The 17,225-nt window shown below is 39.5% G+C and overlaps 2 protein-coding genes across 3 annotated transcripts in view; both read left to right on the forward strand.

Moving 5' to 3' along the window:
- The first annotated feature begins 420 nt into the window (after nucleotides 1-420).
- Nucleotides 421-3,505, forward strand: LOC117814719. 2 transcript variants are annotated; one of them, XM_034686197.1, is made up of 4 exons: nucleotides 421-493; nucleotides 695-769; nucleotides 1,691-2,737; nucleotides 3,419-3,505. In XM_034686197.1, exon 3 carries the CDS (start codon nucleotides 1,699-1,701, stop codon nucleotides 2,695-2,697), a length of 999 nt encoding a protein of 332 aa, XP_034542088.1. In that variant the 5' UTR covers nucleotides 421-493; nucleotides 695-769; nucleotides 1,691-1,698; the 3' UTR covers nucleotides 2,698-2,737; nucleotides 3,419-3,505. The 2 variants fall into 2 exon arrangements, with proteins under 2 accessions (XP_034542088.1, XP_034542087.1); XM_034686196.1 differs by lacking the exons at nucleotides 421-493; nucleotides 695-769 and adding an exon at nucleotides 872-1,215.
- A 4,732-nt stretch (nucleotides 3,506-8,237) lies between these two features.
- LOC117813788 (neuronal acetylcholine receptor subunit beta-2-like) overlaps nucleotides 8,238-17,225 on the forward strand; it is a 31,099-nt gene continuing 22,111 nt past the window's right edge. Inside the window, exon 1 of the mRNA XM_034684822.1 lies at nucleotides 8,238-8,301. Within this exon, the coding sequence (XP_034540713.1) occupies nucleotides 8,256-8,301 (46 nt within the window). The 5' untranslated portion in view covers nucleotides 8,238-8,255. The remainder of the gene's footprint in view (nucleotides 8,302-17,225) is intronic.

Here is a 17,225-nt window from a genome sequence, read left to right on the forward strand (position 1 = left end):
ACCCAACTCAGTCGAGGCATGATGGCTGTCTAACATGAGTCTGGTTCTGCCTGAGGTTTCTGCCTGTTAAAAGGAAGTTTTTCCTCACCACTGTAACTAGCTAAATACTGCGATGTGCAATGCTCATGATGGATTAAGGTGGGGTCAGACTGAGTCTTACCCTGTCTTGGTGTTGGGTCTCTGTTCATAATTTGACATAGTGTGGTCTAGACCTCCTATGTTTGTAAAAGCGTCTTGAGATAACGTTTGTTGTGATTTGGCGCTATACAAATAAAGATTGATTGATTGATTGATTGATATATAATTATTTTAAATTTAAGAAACAAAATCTGTCTACTACAAAATTCTCCACCCTTAATTCATACAATTTTCTAATTTTTCATATATTTTTTTCCCATTTCATTTTATTTTATTGCAGGTGTTTCTCATCTGATCCAGTAGATGTTTGTGTCATGTGGAGCTGAGCCTTCAAATTAAGGGACCTCATATCAAGGTAAGTTAATTTTACAGTCAAATTCTTGACAGCTTGAGTGATCATATCAGTGATATTACTAAGTCAAAATGTTCTGTAATTTTTTGGGGGGGATCAGATTAATATTTAGTTGAATAGTGTTTCCCTCTGTCATTGGCTCACAATGAAGGAAAAAAATAATTTAAAGGATTGTATCAATTTTTTACATTTATTTTATTGCAGGTTTTTTTCATCTGATCCATTAGATGTTTGTGTGATGTGAAGCTGAGCCTTCCAATTTGGGGACCTCATATCAAGGTAAGTCCATTTTACAGTCAAACTCATAACAGCTTGACCTGTGATTATATCAGTGATATCACTTAGTAAAAATGCTCTTTAACTTTGTGGGATCAGATTAATATTTCCTCAAACAGTGTTTCCCTCTGCCATTGGCCAATGATGATACGAAAAAAATAAGGTCATTTTGGACCTAAAAGATATTATTGAGCTAGCTGTTGCACCAGTGCACACAGCACAATCCATTGCCTTTCTTGAAGCCACGATTTGTGAACACAGATACAGGCTGTAAGAGGTGCATCCAGACAGGAAGCTGTTGCCGAAACATCATTTTGTGGAGCATTACCCACAGATGATCAGGTTTTTTGGTCCGCTAGTTGGTGCTTTAGTCCACCAGTACCCCTTGGCAGATTACAGGATTGGAGGCAGACGAATGGTGACACTAAAAAGATTCATACTCATACAAGGTTAGATCATGGTAATTTGGGTGTTGTTCATACTGTATGTTGCATGGACTGTTCAACTAATAAACTAAATAATGGTAACAGGAGGGATCTATTTTCGAGATGGGAAGTATCATTGGGAGATTTCCCTCATGTTGCCATTAGTTATACAAATGTTCATGTTATGGACAACATAATGACTACTATACAGCAAATGAATGTGCAAATCTTTCAGTTAAACTATATATGATGTTCATGGGAAGAACTACCACACAAACCACAATAACATTAACAAAACAATTTGAACAATTTCAGTGTATCTTGTTATTCCACACAAAGTAGGTATTGGCATTATAATAATGATTAACTACAGATAAGGAATTGAGTGGCAGTATCTACCTACTTCTTGGTTCATAATGGAAAGTATGTGTACAGTACTGAAGTAACAACACTACCAAAGTTTGATTTTGATTTTGTTTTGTTTTGTCTCAATATATAGATTGAAGAATGGAAGCGCACCTGAAATTGAGAGTCATTGTGGAAGACGATGACTTCAGAAGACTTGATCTCCCTGGATTGCCAGAAACTCTTAACGAGTTACACAAAACAATTCGTGAAGCATTTGTAATTGAAAGAGACTTTCACATTCAGTTCATGGATCCCGAATTCAACAATGAATTCATGAACATTACAACACTGCAGGACATTCGGGACAGGGGTACAATCAAGCTGGTGTATAAGCCAAATGATGTGAATGTGACTCCTTCCTCACTGCTGAGTGCTCCCAGCACTTCATCGTCACCTGAAACATCAGTGAGCCTCCAAAGATCTTCTAGTCTGTCCTCAATGCAGTCATCATCAGCAGACTCGGATAGCACCATAATTCTGCAACAATCAGACATTGAACTTAGAGCACGTGCATGGCCACAGGAATTCCCTATTCCTCGCTTTTCATACAATGTAGAGGTCCAGCTTCAGCGTGGAAATGAGAGCTTCAGAGAAACTGGAAATCTTCTGACTACCACTCCAGGGCTGAAGTCAGACATCTTAGAGAAACTAGCAGAGGAGATTTTCCAGTATACAGCATATCCACAAAATCACCAAATAGATGAGGTAGCAGCGGCACTCATCAAAAAATTTCCTTGCTTGAAAGAACAGTCTGCCACTGGTTACTATGCATGGATGATTAGCCTCAAATACAAAATGGCTAATTACAGGACAAAGATGCGAAATATTGGCTGTCCTGAAGTGACTGTGAACGCTTTGAAAAACAAGTCGAGTGATGAATGCCTTCCAGCCAAAAATGTAAAGAAACCCAAAAAGGCCGAAGTCAACTTCTGTCCTTCACACCCTACTGGCGAAACAGATGACAGCCTAGAAAATGTGAGACGAGAGCTGTTGAATGATGTCAGACAACGAAATAGTGCACCACGTGTAAGAGAGAAGATGTCAAAAACATTCTCCTACAGAAGAAAAGAAGTGGTGCAGGGAAATCCAGCTGCCTGAGAGTTTAAAGCCAGGTGGCCCGCTCTTTTCCACATTAATGGTAAATGGACTTGTACTTATATAGCGCTTTTCTAGTCTTTCTGACCACTCAAAGCGCTTTTACACTACTCATCACATTCACCCATTCATACCCATTCACTCACTGATGGTAGAGGCTGCTACAGTAAGGGACCATCAGTGTTAGCTGATCTCATTTGTTCACATTCACACACCTCTGAACAACAGAGGGAGCAAATCGGGGTTCAGTGTCTTGCTCAAGGACACTTCGGCATGTGGCAGCCGGAGCTGGGATCGAACCACCAACCTTCCGATTGATAGACGACCGACTCTACCCACTGAGCCACAGCCGTCCCCCACATTAATGAGGTAGGCAATTGCGCACATCGCTGGCCTTGCTGCAGTAGTTAATTTTGGCCACCTGGGGGCAGAATAACTGCTCAGCAGGCTGAGAACAGAAAACTGACACACAAATTTGCTTTTGCAGACAGTTAGCTATTTACTGTACCCTTTCTGTTGATACAGAGCAACAATGTCATTTATTTTGGAAGAGCCTGTCTCTTATCTTGTCTGTCTGCTGTTTGGTGAGGGGCACATAGTGTACAGTGGGTTAATTAGGAGATCAAAATAAGAATCCATCTTTTAATGACAGGTCTTTAAAATACCATCACACAGATTGCGGATGACAGTGCTGTTTGTCTTCTCTTGCAATTTTATGTATAACAGGTAAATGCTGAATTCCAGCGGATAACAACTGTACCTCTTGAAGCAACATTTATGGCGCAGTTGGATAAGCACTCACCTAAGCTGACAGCCAAAAACTAGCCAAACATCTTGGGATGTTGCAAGAGGTAAATATTTTAGGCATTAAGGCAGTATCAGTGACACCTTAAAAGTCTCCTTTTGAATAAACTGTCTTTAGTAGTACTATCAGCTTCCAGCTGCTAATTCTGAAAAGGGGGGCATTGGTTTCAGTAAAACTTGCTTGGATAAGATAAATGTTAAGAAAGTGCTATCGTTCCAAACATTATAATTCTAACATTGAGGGGAATAAAGGCACAATTTGCTGATGTTTTCTGTTAAAAAGGGCAGTGCAAATACAATATTGAAGTCATATGTAATTGTTCAGCAACCACAGGCTGGAAATATGTACAATGTGTACATTATTTGAAGTTGCTGTAAGTAACTAGTTGTTGTAAGAGATGTTATGTGGGAAATTTAAACAATTTTAATCTTTTCACACAGGTGACAGCTGACGTGAATCTTAAAAGGGCAGCAGTCCTCAAGGCACTTTGTGTCTACCTTGGAGAAGATGATACACATCTCATTCAGGAGTATATGGTGAGAATTTTAATTGCATGTGTGTCTTGTATTAAGTGTTTCAAGATTTTATGTCACTTGCCCATTAGCAATCCAGATCCAACCCCACTCTTAGCTTAATAAAAAAAAAAACAGTGAGGGCACAGTATAACAGTAGCTGCGATCTAGTTTAGTGTTTTAATGGTCAAACACACCTGCCATGTTGGATAGTCATCTAAGCAGACTTCAGTCTGAATTTAATTTTACATTTATTCAACTAGGAAATAAGTTGCTCAGAACATCCATAACATCAACTTTGCAATGAAATAAGAAAACAGTAGTCAGGATACTACGATGTACCTGTGTTCCCTAAAGTGAAAAAAATATATATTTTTAAAACATTTAATATTGAACTTTTGATGTTGGTTCTGTGGATCATTAAGCCTTAACGAATTAGTATAGAGACAAACAAGACCAGGTCAAAACTTAGTATGTGGCTGACTGCATCAGGTCAATGTGCGCTTTTGTGGGCAACACTGGAAGCGTGGTGTGTGCGTGACAGCTGCAGGACATATGCATTTTCATCTGAATTGAATGAAAACTGATGAGTCTTCACAATGCTGGCAAGACACGCGCCAAAAATGTAAGGAATAGGAGGCTCACCTATTTTTACCGCTTGCGTTTCTCGCTCAAAATACATAGTGAAAATGAATTGTGATGTGTCCTATTGCTCTCTGACAGCAATATTAGCATCTCCTCTTGTAGTAAAAGTCACAGGCATTGAGAGTAAAGTAGGTCAACACTTCCGGTATGCTTTTTTAAAGTAAAAGCCAGATATGGAATTCCGACTCCCCTGGTTTGTACACAATGCTCTTATTTTTGAATAGTTTCCCAGGCTGTTATTTTTTTTTTTAACTTTATTTGGCTCTTAAATTACCCTAAATAATCACATTTCAGTATTTTACAAAGAAAGACAATACCTAATTTATGTTCTTTTAAATCACTTTTTTATTGACCATTTCCTAGCTTATCAGAATCTTTTTGGAAGCTTCGTATTTACTTTTAAAATTGTTATAATGTTGGAAATATGTATATTTCAGAAGCAGGTAATGTATTTCTAAAGACTCCCTTGAAGTGCATTCAAGAAAGCTGTGACAAGCAGCAATTAATAGATGATTGCGTAACACTATAGCTTTTACAGGCTTGTGTGGAGGAAATAAAAAAACAAAAAAAAACATGTTTTCTAAGGATAATGGAAATTTTGCTATATGCTGTGATTTTCATAAATATGCTTAAATGTTGAAAACTATCAGTGTTGCTCTTGAGAGATAGAGCTTATCATTATCTTGTAACCCATGTGCGCTAGTGACTAATCTGGGCAGCAAGATGTTGAATGTATAGTTAATCAAAATAAAATACAGTGTGTGGTCATGGTAAAGGGGGATATGCCAACAAGTAAAACATCAGACAAATCTTGAGAGATATATAAGTATACAATAGATTATTTTATAATTTCATGCATATTTCAATAAACTAAATATACTTAACAATTTATGTTTTATTTTTTATTTTCTGAAAACATACAGGACATCAGAGGTGATGACATCCTGAAAGACATGCAGACATCTGCCATGGGCGTGTATAGACTCAACAAGGAGGGTGGAGAGACAAGACATTTCGATGACATTGGCATTCATGTTGAAGGCGTGATTGTTCTGCAGAACATTGGCTCTGAGGCTCAAGCCTGCGCAATGATGCTGGGACTCATTTATGCGCTGAACATGGCATACCCAAAAGAGCTAAGGAACTACTATGAGTTCATTCAGAAGGTGCTGATGCAAATGGATGGTGAAAGGCTTTCCACCAGGGTCCTTGGGCTGAAGAACAAACTATTTGCTGGACTGTAGGACTTCTTCAGTCGTTCTCCTGGACTTTGTTAAAGCGGAATTGTTATCTCGTATTGTACATAATGTACAGGTAATGTAAGGAGGTCTAAACCAAACATAGATATTGGGAAGAAGATAATGTGAGTCCCGGTAGTGATCAATCTGCTGTGAGGTGATATGTTAACTGTTGCAGGATAAAAGAAAAGCAGGATGAGGTGATGCAAAAAACTACTGTCAAGCTCATAGGAAGGAAAAACAATGAATGATGTTTTTCATGGCCATGCACATGCTCTAAGTCCGCATAATGATCCCAAAATTTCATTTGATGCTTTTTTTTGTTTTCTTACTTTTGATATGTTTTAATTACGGTCTATTTAGATAAGCATAGCAACATTTTTGGTTCGTTGCTCTCTCATTTTTGCTATGTTCATCCAGCTATTTGTACAACATATGTCCAATTGAATTTGGCTAACTACTTTTGAAAAACCTTTTCATCTTGGGTGTTATAATCACTCATGCTCTTTCAGTTAGCAATTTGGGGATGTGATGAGATCTCAATATGTTTGCTGTCCTCCAGTTATGAATGGTTTCAGTCAGTTCATTATTAATGGTACTGGTAGCCCTTATACTGTTGGTGAATGTTTCTGAGTTAAAATGCATCTTTGCTTTTACATTGTATGGTATTCTGTTGTCAGTATCAGGACCTAAGTGTCTGCTGTCTGTCAGATAAGGATAGTTGAAGTCAGTTCATCCTGATTAGTACGGGTACATTGTTGTTTTGTATATAGATAATGTGTTCCTTGTACATCCTTGTATTGTAGGTGTATGTTTGAGAATTCACTGACTGTTGATTGAATTCCAATCTCAATCAGGTCATCAGTGCCTGCTGTCTTGATGAGTCCTGATGGTTTCTGTCGTTATTACAGTAGTGCCTCATTGGTTGTAAAATGCTGGTACAGGTATTTTTTTTTTAAATCCTAGTACTTGTACTTTCATTTTTTAATAAAGTCAGGCATGTTTGATAAGTATTTGTTATATTTCTGTGGGTATTAAATTAAATGAAAGTTAAGACATTGAGCATACATTAAATGTTTAATTAGATTCACCTCAATTATATTATGTATAAATCAAACTATGGAATTGATTTGAATGTACCATAAAAAAATAGGTTAACAGTAGTCCAGGTAGCATAATGCATTTTAGTATACTCAACATAGGTTTAGTTGGAATTGCAAAGGAAATTTGAGTAAATACCACTCAAACTACTTGAGCTTTAAATACATAAATAATTCATCTGAAATTACTTAAAAATAACAAGTACAATTAACTTAATAAATATATCTGGATTTAGAGAAATATATTTCGTGCAACAACTTGACATAATAAAATTGAGTAGTTTCAACATAACATTTTTTTCGGTGTAACCTGTCCATAAGTTGACAATGTTTTTGTGCACAGTAACCTTAAATAGGGGAATAGTGGTAATATAATAACAATAAAAACTGCATACATGTTGCTCTTGCCTTCACTTGTCTGTATGGAATCCCCTTAATGGATCCCCAAGGCATCCCCAATAGATCACTGATTCAAACTCAAACAACGGTCAACATAAAGATTCACTGACTGTGAGACATCAATGTCTACACAAAAACAACAGAGGACTACACCATATATAATACAAAGAAGCAATAATGTAAACGCTGCAATAAGAGTGAGTCAAATAAAACTGATTAGTCTGCAGTGCCTCATTATAATAGCATTCACCAAATGTGTGCACAAAATGTTGATGTTAACAAAAATCCCACTTCTGATTTGCCCATCATAATCATGGGCTAATCACATTTCAAGGGAGGAGAGTGAGGGGCATAGCCCCCCTCAGACCCGGACCCGCCCCTGCCTGGCACTTCCAGGCAGCAACTACACGAACTTCTTCCCCCTGCAGAGATATATATTTCATCAGTAATTCGTCGGGAACGTTGATACAGGAGAAGGCTGCTGGTTGGAATTTTTGGAGGCAAAGTATTTTCTCTGGACCCTGACAAACCTGCACTCACCTTGATTTCTGCAGATGGCTCAAGAACGCACGAATAACATATGATCGGGTTAAGGCGGGTGCGCAAACACATTTCAGCTTTTTCACAGAAGACAAAGGGAGACTTGCATGGTGACTGTGTCAGTTTAACCACAACCTGCCACTTGGTATTGTGGTAGTTTCTCCTGAAATGTAATTTTACCTGCTCTTTATTCGAGCAGCGGGACGCCGGGACGCGCGTGGGGCATAAACGGGGAAAAAACGAGTTTCAAAGGCTTGAACCGTTATTTCAGATAACACTTCATTCACAGGATTTACAGAGAGGAAGAAGCTGGGCCAGGAAGATGATGACCATCGCGGTTCTCCTCCTTTCCCTTCTCGCGCAGACAAGTGAGTTATTTTTTTTTACTTGAACTTTCTCTTGAAGGTAATATCCAAAAACACCGAGAGGGGTAGCCAGCCCTCAAATGTACATTGATAGAGGCTGTTCAATTCAGAATGTGCCAGGACGTTTCCAGAGTCGGATTGTTCATTTTATGTTAAATCTCGCTGCAGAAAATAACATACCACTATATGTTGAATTGGTGTGCTTCTCAAATTGTACAGCACATTTGAAGAATTGAAAAAAAAATTGCAGGCTAAATAAAGCCAATCAGTAAAACACGGTTATCATCATATAAAGCATAGCCTTTGTGCAGAGCCGGTGTTGTGCATGAGAATTGCATGCACCTCGCGGGAACGCGCACCGCTCTTATAGCACAGTCTACAGCAGTGTACAATTTAAAACCGATACACTTCTTCTTCGTGGGGCTAATAAGTAATGATCAGAGAGAGTAGCCTGTATCTTTTTGTGTCATTCATGTTGAATAGACCTTGTAGAATACAAACCTGCCAACATTGGACTGTGAAAAATTGGGATATTTTCTGGTTTATCGTAAAATGGGCCTATACTCAGCAACCCTGTCCATATAACCCTATACTGCAGATTAATACATATGATAAACGGCTATTTAAGTCAAGTTACTTTAAACGTATCTTAATTTCAAGTCTGAGTATAATAAAGTAATGGAAATATACAAAGTGAAAGAAATATTCATGTCTTACAAATATGACTAAATCCACAAATATTTGAAGGAAAATGAGAGAGTGAGTGGCAGACAGAAGCAGAGTGAGCCGCTGCAGTGAGAAGTAACACACAAGATGCCTGTTGGTGCCTAGTTGGGTTGGTATGACAGATGCCAGCCCCAAATCTTGGGGGTCACAGTGAGAGTGGGGAATGTGAAAGAATAATGTAATTTTCAGTACTTTTATACATCGATATGAAAAGACATAAGAGATATAACTTTTTTCTCAGTCAAAAAATCTTCATTACATTCTTCATATAGTAAAATATTTGTTGTTTCTTTTATGTACCACATCATATTATGTTCCATTTTACAACCAAGGCTAAATCTGTCATAGTACCCTGACATATTATTAAAACTACTGCTGATATTAACTCTTTATGATCATCATCTTGTTGTGATCATCACTAGGCTTTAATGTTTACCTGCCTGCTCAGCACCTTGTACCCCTGGTTATTATCTCCATCACTCCTCCCTGACAGCTCTGAGATGGTCATTAAAAAACAAAACCAAGCTTTAACAAAATGACCAGAGATTAAAGGGGACATATCACGCTTTTTTCATCAATATATATTGGTCTAAGAGGTCCCCAAAACATGTCTTTAAAGTTTATGCTCAAAAAAACACTTTGAAATCAGATTTTGGTCTGCCTGAAAAGTCCTCTTCTTCATTCCTCATCAGAACACTCTGTTTTCCCTCTGACCACGCCCCCTCCGGAAGTGGATGTGCCTCGGCTCTCCAGCACGTTGATCTAATGTTTACATGTTGGCTGAATATACACGGCTGCTCAGAGATCACATTACTTCAACCCTCTGAATCTGATCCTGACGGAGAGGCGCCTGTAGCAGGACCTTTCTGAACGATTGGTCATAGATTTAGTGTTTCTTGTTGTTTTATTTATCAGTATGTAGACGTGTGTCTTGGTACACAGCTACGAACATGTAGCTATGTGGCTATGCTAACTAGCTCTAGCACTTATCCATGATAAATAAAAATCATCCACTAGATCTTCAAATCTGCAGACGTGGGGAGTAAAACCGACCTCTGCCAGAAAGGCAGCAGGACCTTTTATGAAGGATTGGTCACAGATTCTGTGTTTCTTGTTGTTTTATTTGTCAGTATGTCGACGTGTGTCTTGGTACACAGCTACAGCTACAGCTACAGCTACAGCTACGAACATATAGCTATGTGGCTATGCTAATTAGCGCTAGCACTTATCCATGACAAATAAAAATCATCCACTAGATCTTCAAATCTGCAGACGCGGGGAGTAAAACCGACCTTTGTGTTTATTAAGACAGACTACAACTAGCATGCCTCCTTCCTAAGCTCCTTGTTAGCACACATTTGTGCAGGTAATGAAAAACGGGGGAGGGATTCAGTATTATTTTATACAGTCTATGGGCTGAACAAGCTCCGAGCTCTGACTCCGTGACACACCAGATATTGTTGTTACGTAACAAAAACACAGAAGTCTGAAACGGCTCGTTTCACACACATTTACAGAAAGGTGTAGAAATCAAAACAGGGGCAGAATGGATTTTTTTCATTCTCGGGGGGGTTTGTAGACATGCCAGGGACACATATTTCAGGTAAAGAACCATTAAAAAGTCAATTTTGCATGATATGTCACCTTTAAAATTAAAAAAGTTAATTTAAATGGTATGTAAGGACAGTTTTGAGAAACACATAATTTTGTGTTGTTAAATGTTTGCTATATGCCTCTTCTTCTCTACATCTCAGAGGGAAATATTGTCCTTTAAACTACACAGATCTGATCCTGCATGTTGCTGGGTGGATTCATTCATTCATTGATATCCAATGTGGAGTAATTCACAGGCTATACAGTTTAAATTACTGATGTCCCCTCCATCCTTAACAACTGTAACACAGCAGTGTTAAACACACTAGAGCAAACAGTTTTATAATACAATGTTATAATACAAATGATTCTGTTGTGAATTATTTCCATAGTAGGGAGAAGTTGTGTTTACATCATATTTTCATGTTAATACCATATAGTTATAGTATTATTTCAATAATGTTTTAATATATGAGTCTCTGTAACATGAATCTACATCTCTATGCGCTTTTTAAAGTCATTTATCGGAGTCCTTTAAATCCTATTTATAACCTACAGCTGAATGTTATCTGACCTACAGTAACCTCTGCATCCTCAGTCTCGGCTGCTTTCTGCTCTTTATTTAAAGAAGGAAGAGATTTCCTCTGCATCTCCACCTGAGGTTATCAGGTAGAGTTAGTGATTTCACTTCACTCTGTCATCAGATTCACACAGCTCTAAACTCTCCTGATGAACTTTAAAGAGGATGCTGCGTTATTGCACGCCACAACTTAAGTTAGCTAGCAAGAACAGGGCTAACCCACTATAATGAGGGATGGATCAAATCTTTAAACAGAGCAGATGTTTGTTAAACTCATAACAACTTATGTAAACACATTTTTTAAAAAGGGTTGATACTCTTATAAACACTTCAGCTACCGGTGTCACAGATCAACGTGAAATAGGGAGATTATCGGGAGAAATAACAAATCAGGAGTACAGAGGATGAAGGGGTTAAAAAGTGGTAGACTCCTGCCGTAATGGGGAGTGTTGGCAGGTCTGAGAATAAGCGATTTATCAGCCTAAATGTTTGACTGAAGTGTGATTTCATTTTCAATGCGGAAAACGCAAAACTTTGATCGATCAATTGAATTTACTTGTACTAGAGTGTTCAGTGGTAATCGAGCCCACTGTGTCTTTAGCACATAGCAACACCGAGAAGTAAACAAGCAAGTGAAATCACAGGGTTTCATTAAAAGGTTGTAGTGTAGACGTTCGGCAGACGTGTAATGATAACCTCCACAAACACCTCTTTTACATCACGTTTTAATGCTGATTTTATCAGTGGTAAGTAGCCTACAAAAAGTCCACAGTATTCTCTGGATGCATTCTTTGCTATAAAAAATAATTTAAGTATTATTAAATTTGCATGCATTTTTGGAAAACTTAAATTCTAATCTGCCAAATGTTGCACCCATTATTCAGCTTGGAAGACATTCACATAAAGCGAAATTGGTTACGACATGTTATATGATTGAAAAATATTATACAGTAAGTCCAAAACATGAGCTAGCCACAGTTTGGGACTCTAAAGAGTCAGGAAAGCACAACAGGTGGATGCAATTTCGGCAACAGCTATTTTTCTGTCTGACGAAATATGTACCCCCCTGATATTGAGCTTCATAGACCATGAGCAAAATATGAGCAGGCAACAGTTTATGACTCTAACAAGTCAGAAAGGTAACTCCATGGTAGGATGCATTTATTTACATAATATTGATATTTACAAATATATGAGTTTTAATGGTCTATGAAGCATTTTCTGTATTGAAATGAACTCACAATTCAGTCAAATGTTTAGGCTAATAAAACGCTTATTCTATAAGGTCTATTCAACATAAATGACAAAAAGATATCAACTTTACTTCTGGATTATTACTCATCCCTGTTCAGCCCCACAATTAAGAAATGTATCGGTTTTAAACTGTACATTGTTGTAGACCGCTCTACTATGAGTGGTGCTCGTTCCCGTGAGGTGCATGCAATTCTCGGCGGGCAGGCCTTCTCTCGGTACAACACAGGCAACCCTAGCATTTGCCTATACTGCCTATTCCGCGGGCCGGCCCTGCCTTTGCGTGAAAAAAAGCGTGATCTGGACACAAGCATCCTTTGTATGACAGGTCTATTCATTAAACCAAGTACAAAACATTGTAAAATCAAATGTGGGCACACATTTTGCTCTGTGTCAGTGTCACCTAAGGTGGTCTTCTTCTTTGTCATGTTGAACAATGATACATCTCTGTATCATCAGACAAAAGTCAAAGTCTTCTTTATTGTCCGCTGGGTTGGCAAGATGGCGCCGGTGTGTCTGGCAAGCCGTCAGCCGCTTGCAACTTTTGCGTTTGTTTTGTTTTTGGCGACTGTCACGAGGACCATAAACTCTCTGCTGGTTTATGATCGCCAGGAGTTATTGAAGATCAAAACCTCCGTTAACTTTCTGGCGAGTTATGGCCGGAGTGATCAAAAAACTCTTCCTCCTCTGCTCCTAGCGGATGTCCCCACACACCTGTTCCGTGCTGGAGCTCAACTTCCTCGGAGGCATAGACGCAGAGGAACGCGCAGTGGCCGGCTAGTCAGGATCAAAGCCTGGTTGGCCTCCTCGTCTGAGGTTGCTCGATTTCCCTGGATCCTTACACAGGAAGATAGAGCCTGTCTTCTCCGATTTTTCTCCTGGCGTGCCCTCGTTCAGGCCGGCAACCTGGCTGGTACCTGTTGTTGGCCCTTATGAGGAGCTGCATGCCCTGCGCCCTCACCTGCCTCGTCTCCGACGCACTGGTGACCGATATTCCGGCTGTCTTCCCTGCCACGACTGGATGTGCGCTGGTGCAAGATTTCTTCACCTCACACGCTTTGGATGTACTTTTTCTGACCGAAACCTGGAAAATGTGGGTGAGTCTGCTGCCTTCACGGAACTTTTGCCTCCTGATTGTACTTTTATTAATTCACTGAGGACCTCCGGTCGAGGAGGTGGAATAGCGACTGTTCTTCAAAACAGGTTGTATTGCAAGCCATTACCACAAGTGTCTTTTTCTTCTTCCTCTTTGAACTGAGCTTGTTTGAAGTGGGCCGGTCGGACCCCGGTACTATGTGCAGTGATTTACTGGCCACCTAAATATAACAGAGACTTCATAAAAGAGCTCTCAGATGTTTTGGCTGATGTTATGACAAACTATGACAGGATTTTATGTGTTGGGGATTTTAAAATGCATGTCTGCTGTCCTTCTAAGCCACTGGCTAAAGACTTTCTAGATTTGACTGATGCTTTTAACCTTTTACAACATGTTTCTGGACCGACTCAAGAACATGGGCACATGTTAGACCAGGGGTGTCAAACTCATTTCAGTTCAGGGGCCACATACAGCCCAAGTTGACCTGAAGTGGGCCGGACCAGTAAAATGATAACATAATAACCTATAAATAATGACAACTCTACATTTTTCCCTTTGTTTTAGTGCAAAAAAAGTGCAAAAAACATTCGGAAAATGTTCACATTTAATGAACTATCTTTCTACAGAAACAACTCACCCCAAGTCTGTGAAAAAATTCTCTGCTATTTTATTGATAAGGTTGCTACCATTAGAACTAACATCTCACCCCCCTCTTTTGAACCTTCCACATCCTTCACTTGCTTAACTGTCTTAAACCAGTTTGAGCCTGTGTTGCTTTCATCTCTCACAAAAATTGTCACTCAACTTAAACCCTCCTCCTGTCCCACAGACTCTTTAAAGAAGTCTGGGAGACAATTGGACCCAAGGTCCAAGAAATCATAAATAGCAGCCTTGCTTCAGGTGTTGTCCCAACATATTTTAAAAAAGCCGTTGTGGAACCCCTGTTGAAGAAACCAAATCTGGACAGCTTTCTGTAACTATAGGCCAATATCAAAGCTTCCATTTATCTCAAAAATCTTAGAGAAAACTGTACTTGTACAACTGCAGTCCTTTTTAGAAATACACAGTGTTCTTGAGATTTTTCAGTCTGGTTTTAAAGCTTTACATAGCACTGAGTCTGCACTTTTAAGGGTTTTTAATGACCTTTTATTAACTACTGACTCTGGCGATTCTGCCATTCTTATGCTTTTAGACCTTACTGCTGCCTTCGACACAGTCGACCACTCCATTCTAATTTCCCGTCTCGAGCACTGTGTGGGTATCAGGGATGCTGCTTTATAGTGGTTCCGGTCTTATCTGTCGGAGAGATGCTTTTCAGTGAGGCTTGGTGACTCTGCATCGTCTTCTGCCCCCCTGTCATGTGGAGTTCCCCAAGGCTCAATTCTGGGGCCCATTCTCTTCTCTCTTTACATGCTCCCCCTTGGTTTAATTTTTAAAAATCATGGCTCCTACCATTTTTATGCGGACGACTCCCAAATCTACCTGCCGCTAAAGAGAAATGATAAGAGCTCCCTGATACCCCTAGTAGATTGCCTGAAGGATATCAAGGCATGGATGGCTTTTAACTTTTTAAACTTAAATGAAGATTAAACTGAGGTCATGGTGTTTGGACCCAGTCGAGCCAGTGGTGTCTCTCCTATAGACCTGGGTTCCCTGCAGACTTATGTAAAACCCACAGTCACAAACCTTGGCATCAAAATGGACAGCAATTTTAAACTTGATAAACAAATAAACTCAGTAGTTAAAACCAAGCGAGCCGGATCCTGCCCTGGTGGTAAAGCTTTCAGCAGTGTGCCTGCCCCCTGGTGGCTGGCTGCAGTATAGGTCAAAAAATCCGTCTCCCCCATTCATTTGAATGGGGGCGCAGTCAAACTTTAAAAAATAAATACACGTGGTAGGAATGTTTCTCACATCCGTATGCTGTGGTGATATGTAGTTAGTATTTGACTGTTTTGTGTTCAAGGCCTCTTTTTCCTGAAAAGTTTCTTTTTCGTTCGTTATTAGAGTTTAAAAAAGGGGGTTTTACTTCCGGGTTTCCGCCATAGAGGGAAACTTCAAAGGACACACAGCATCTTGTGACGCTACGCTGTGGGGCGGAGCTTATTACAGTGGCTTCACAGGCTCTGGCTGCACAATGGCAGCGCCCAGGAGAGGGATTTTTTTTGCTTCAGAACCGTACAACGGGAAGAGGTGGAGCAACGCTGTCCATTTTTATTTACAGTCTATGGTTAAAACCAGTTTTTATCATCTGAGGCTTTTATCCAAAATTAAATCTGTTGTATCTTTAAATGATTTTGATTGCTTGATCCATTCTTTTATCCTGACCCGTTTGGACTACTGTAATGCACTTTACACTAGCATTAACCAGGCCTCCCTCGCTCGCTTACAGTTAGTCCAAAACGTGGCTGCTCGCCTTTTAACAGGAACCCACAAACGTGAGCATATCAGCCTCGTTCTCTCCTCCCTCCACTGGCTCCCTGTCCATTTTAGAATTCATTTTAAGATTTTAATGTTTGTTTTTAAGTCACTGCATGGTCTGGCACCTCAGTATATCTCTGATCTTATAAAAATCTACGCCCCCTCCAGAGTACTGAGGTCTGCTGACCAGATGTGTCTTGTCGTGCCAAAAAGCCAACAAAAGACAAGGGGTGACCAAGCTTTTTCAGTGGTAGCTCCTAAATTGTGGAACGGGCTACCCACCCAAGTTCAAATGGCCCCCACCCTGGAAACTTTTAAATCACATCTTAAAACTAACTTTTACTCACTGGCTTTTAATACAGCATGAGAGTTTATGTTGGTCTCTGTTTGTCTTTTAATGTACTTGTCGTGACTATCCTGACCTGATTTTAGTCACTGTCTGGGTGCGGGAGTGAGGTGTTTTTGACGCGCTTCTAAAAGAATCCAATGTCCAATCTGAGGTTATTGTTGCGTTATTTCTTGCCGTTTATTGTTCCAAAAGATACAGGTAAAACAACTTACTTTGATGGTGATATGCGTGATGAAAAACAACTGTGTGGTCAAAGACGAGCGGTAAAAACCCTGTGCTCTTCCCGTTCCCAAGATTACTACTTCACCTGTGCCCCTTTTGTAGCATTTACCTGCCCGTTTACCTGAAGTGCCCCTTGTGGTGATTGTGCGAGTAACAAAACAAAAAAGAAAAACAACATAGGTAAAAATGGCTCATACAGTACTGTATTTTAAATTTTACTATTGTTTATTTCCACTGTTTGTATTTTGTTGTGCAGCACTTTGTGAACCTTTTTGTTTTTAAAATGTGCTATATAAATAAAATGGATTGGATTGGATTGTCAAAAACTGCAGTATGCACCAGACATATACAGGATTTGATATTATGTTTCTCTCTCAGACCCTAGCAATGACAACAACAGATAAACATAGGAAATAGCTTTAATTTTCACTTATCTCTTTCTAAAGAGTAAGCTAATAAAAATAATAAAAATACAGTTTAAAACAGTGCAAAAACTTTGCTATAGTGCAATTTAAAATCGGGGGGGGGGGGGGATCAGTGACCAGGTTAAGTCTGTGAAGGGGGCACTATGGGAAGAGGGGACAAAACACGGAGATATTTCAGCATCCTGACTGTCTGGTGGATAAAACTGTCCCTCAGTCTGCTGGTTCTGGCCCGGAGACTGCGTAGTCTCCAATGATGGCAGACAATTT

This window comes from Notolabrus celidotus, chromosome 6, assembly GCF_009762535.1.
Source record: "Notolabrus celidotus isolate fNotCel1 chromosome 6, fNotCel1.pri, whole genome shotgun sequence".
Classification (NCBI taxonomy): Eukaryota; Metazoa; Chordata; class Actinopteri; order Labriformes; family Labridae; genus Notolabrus; species Notolabrus celidotus.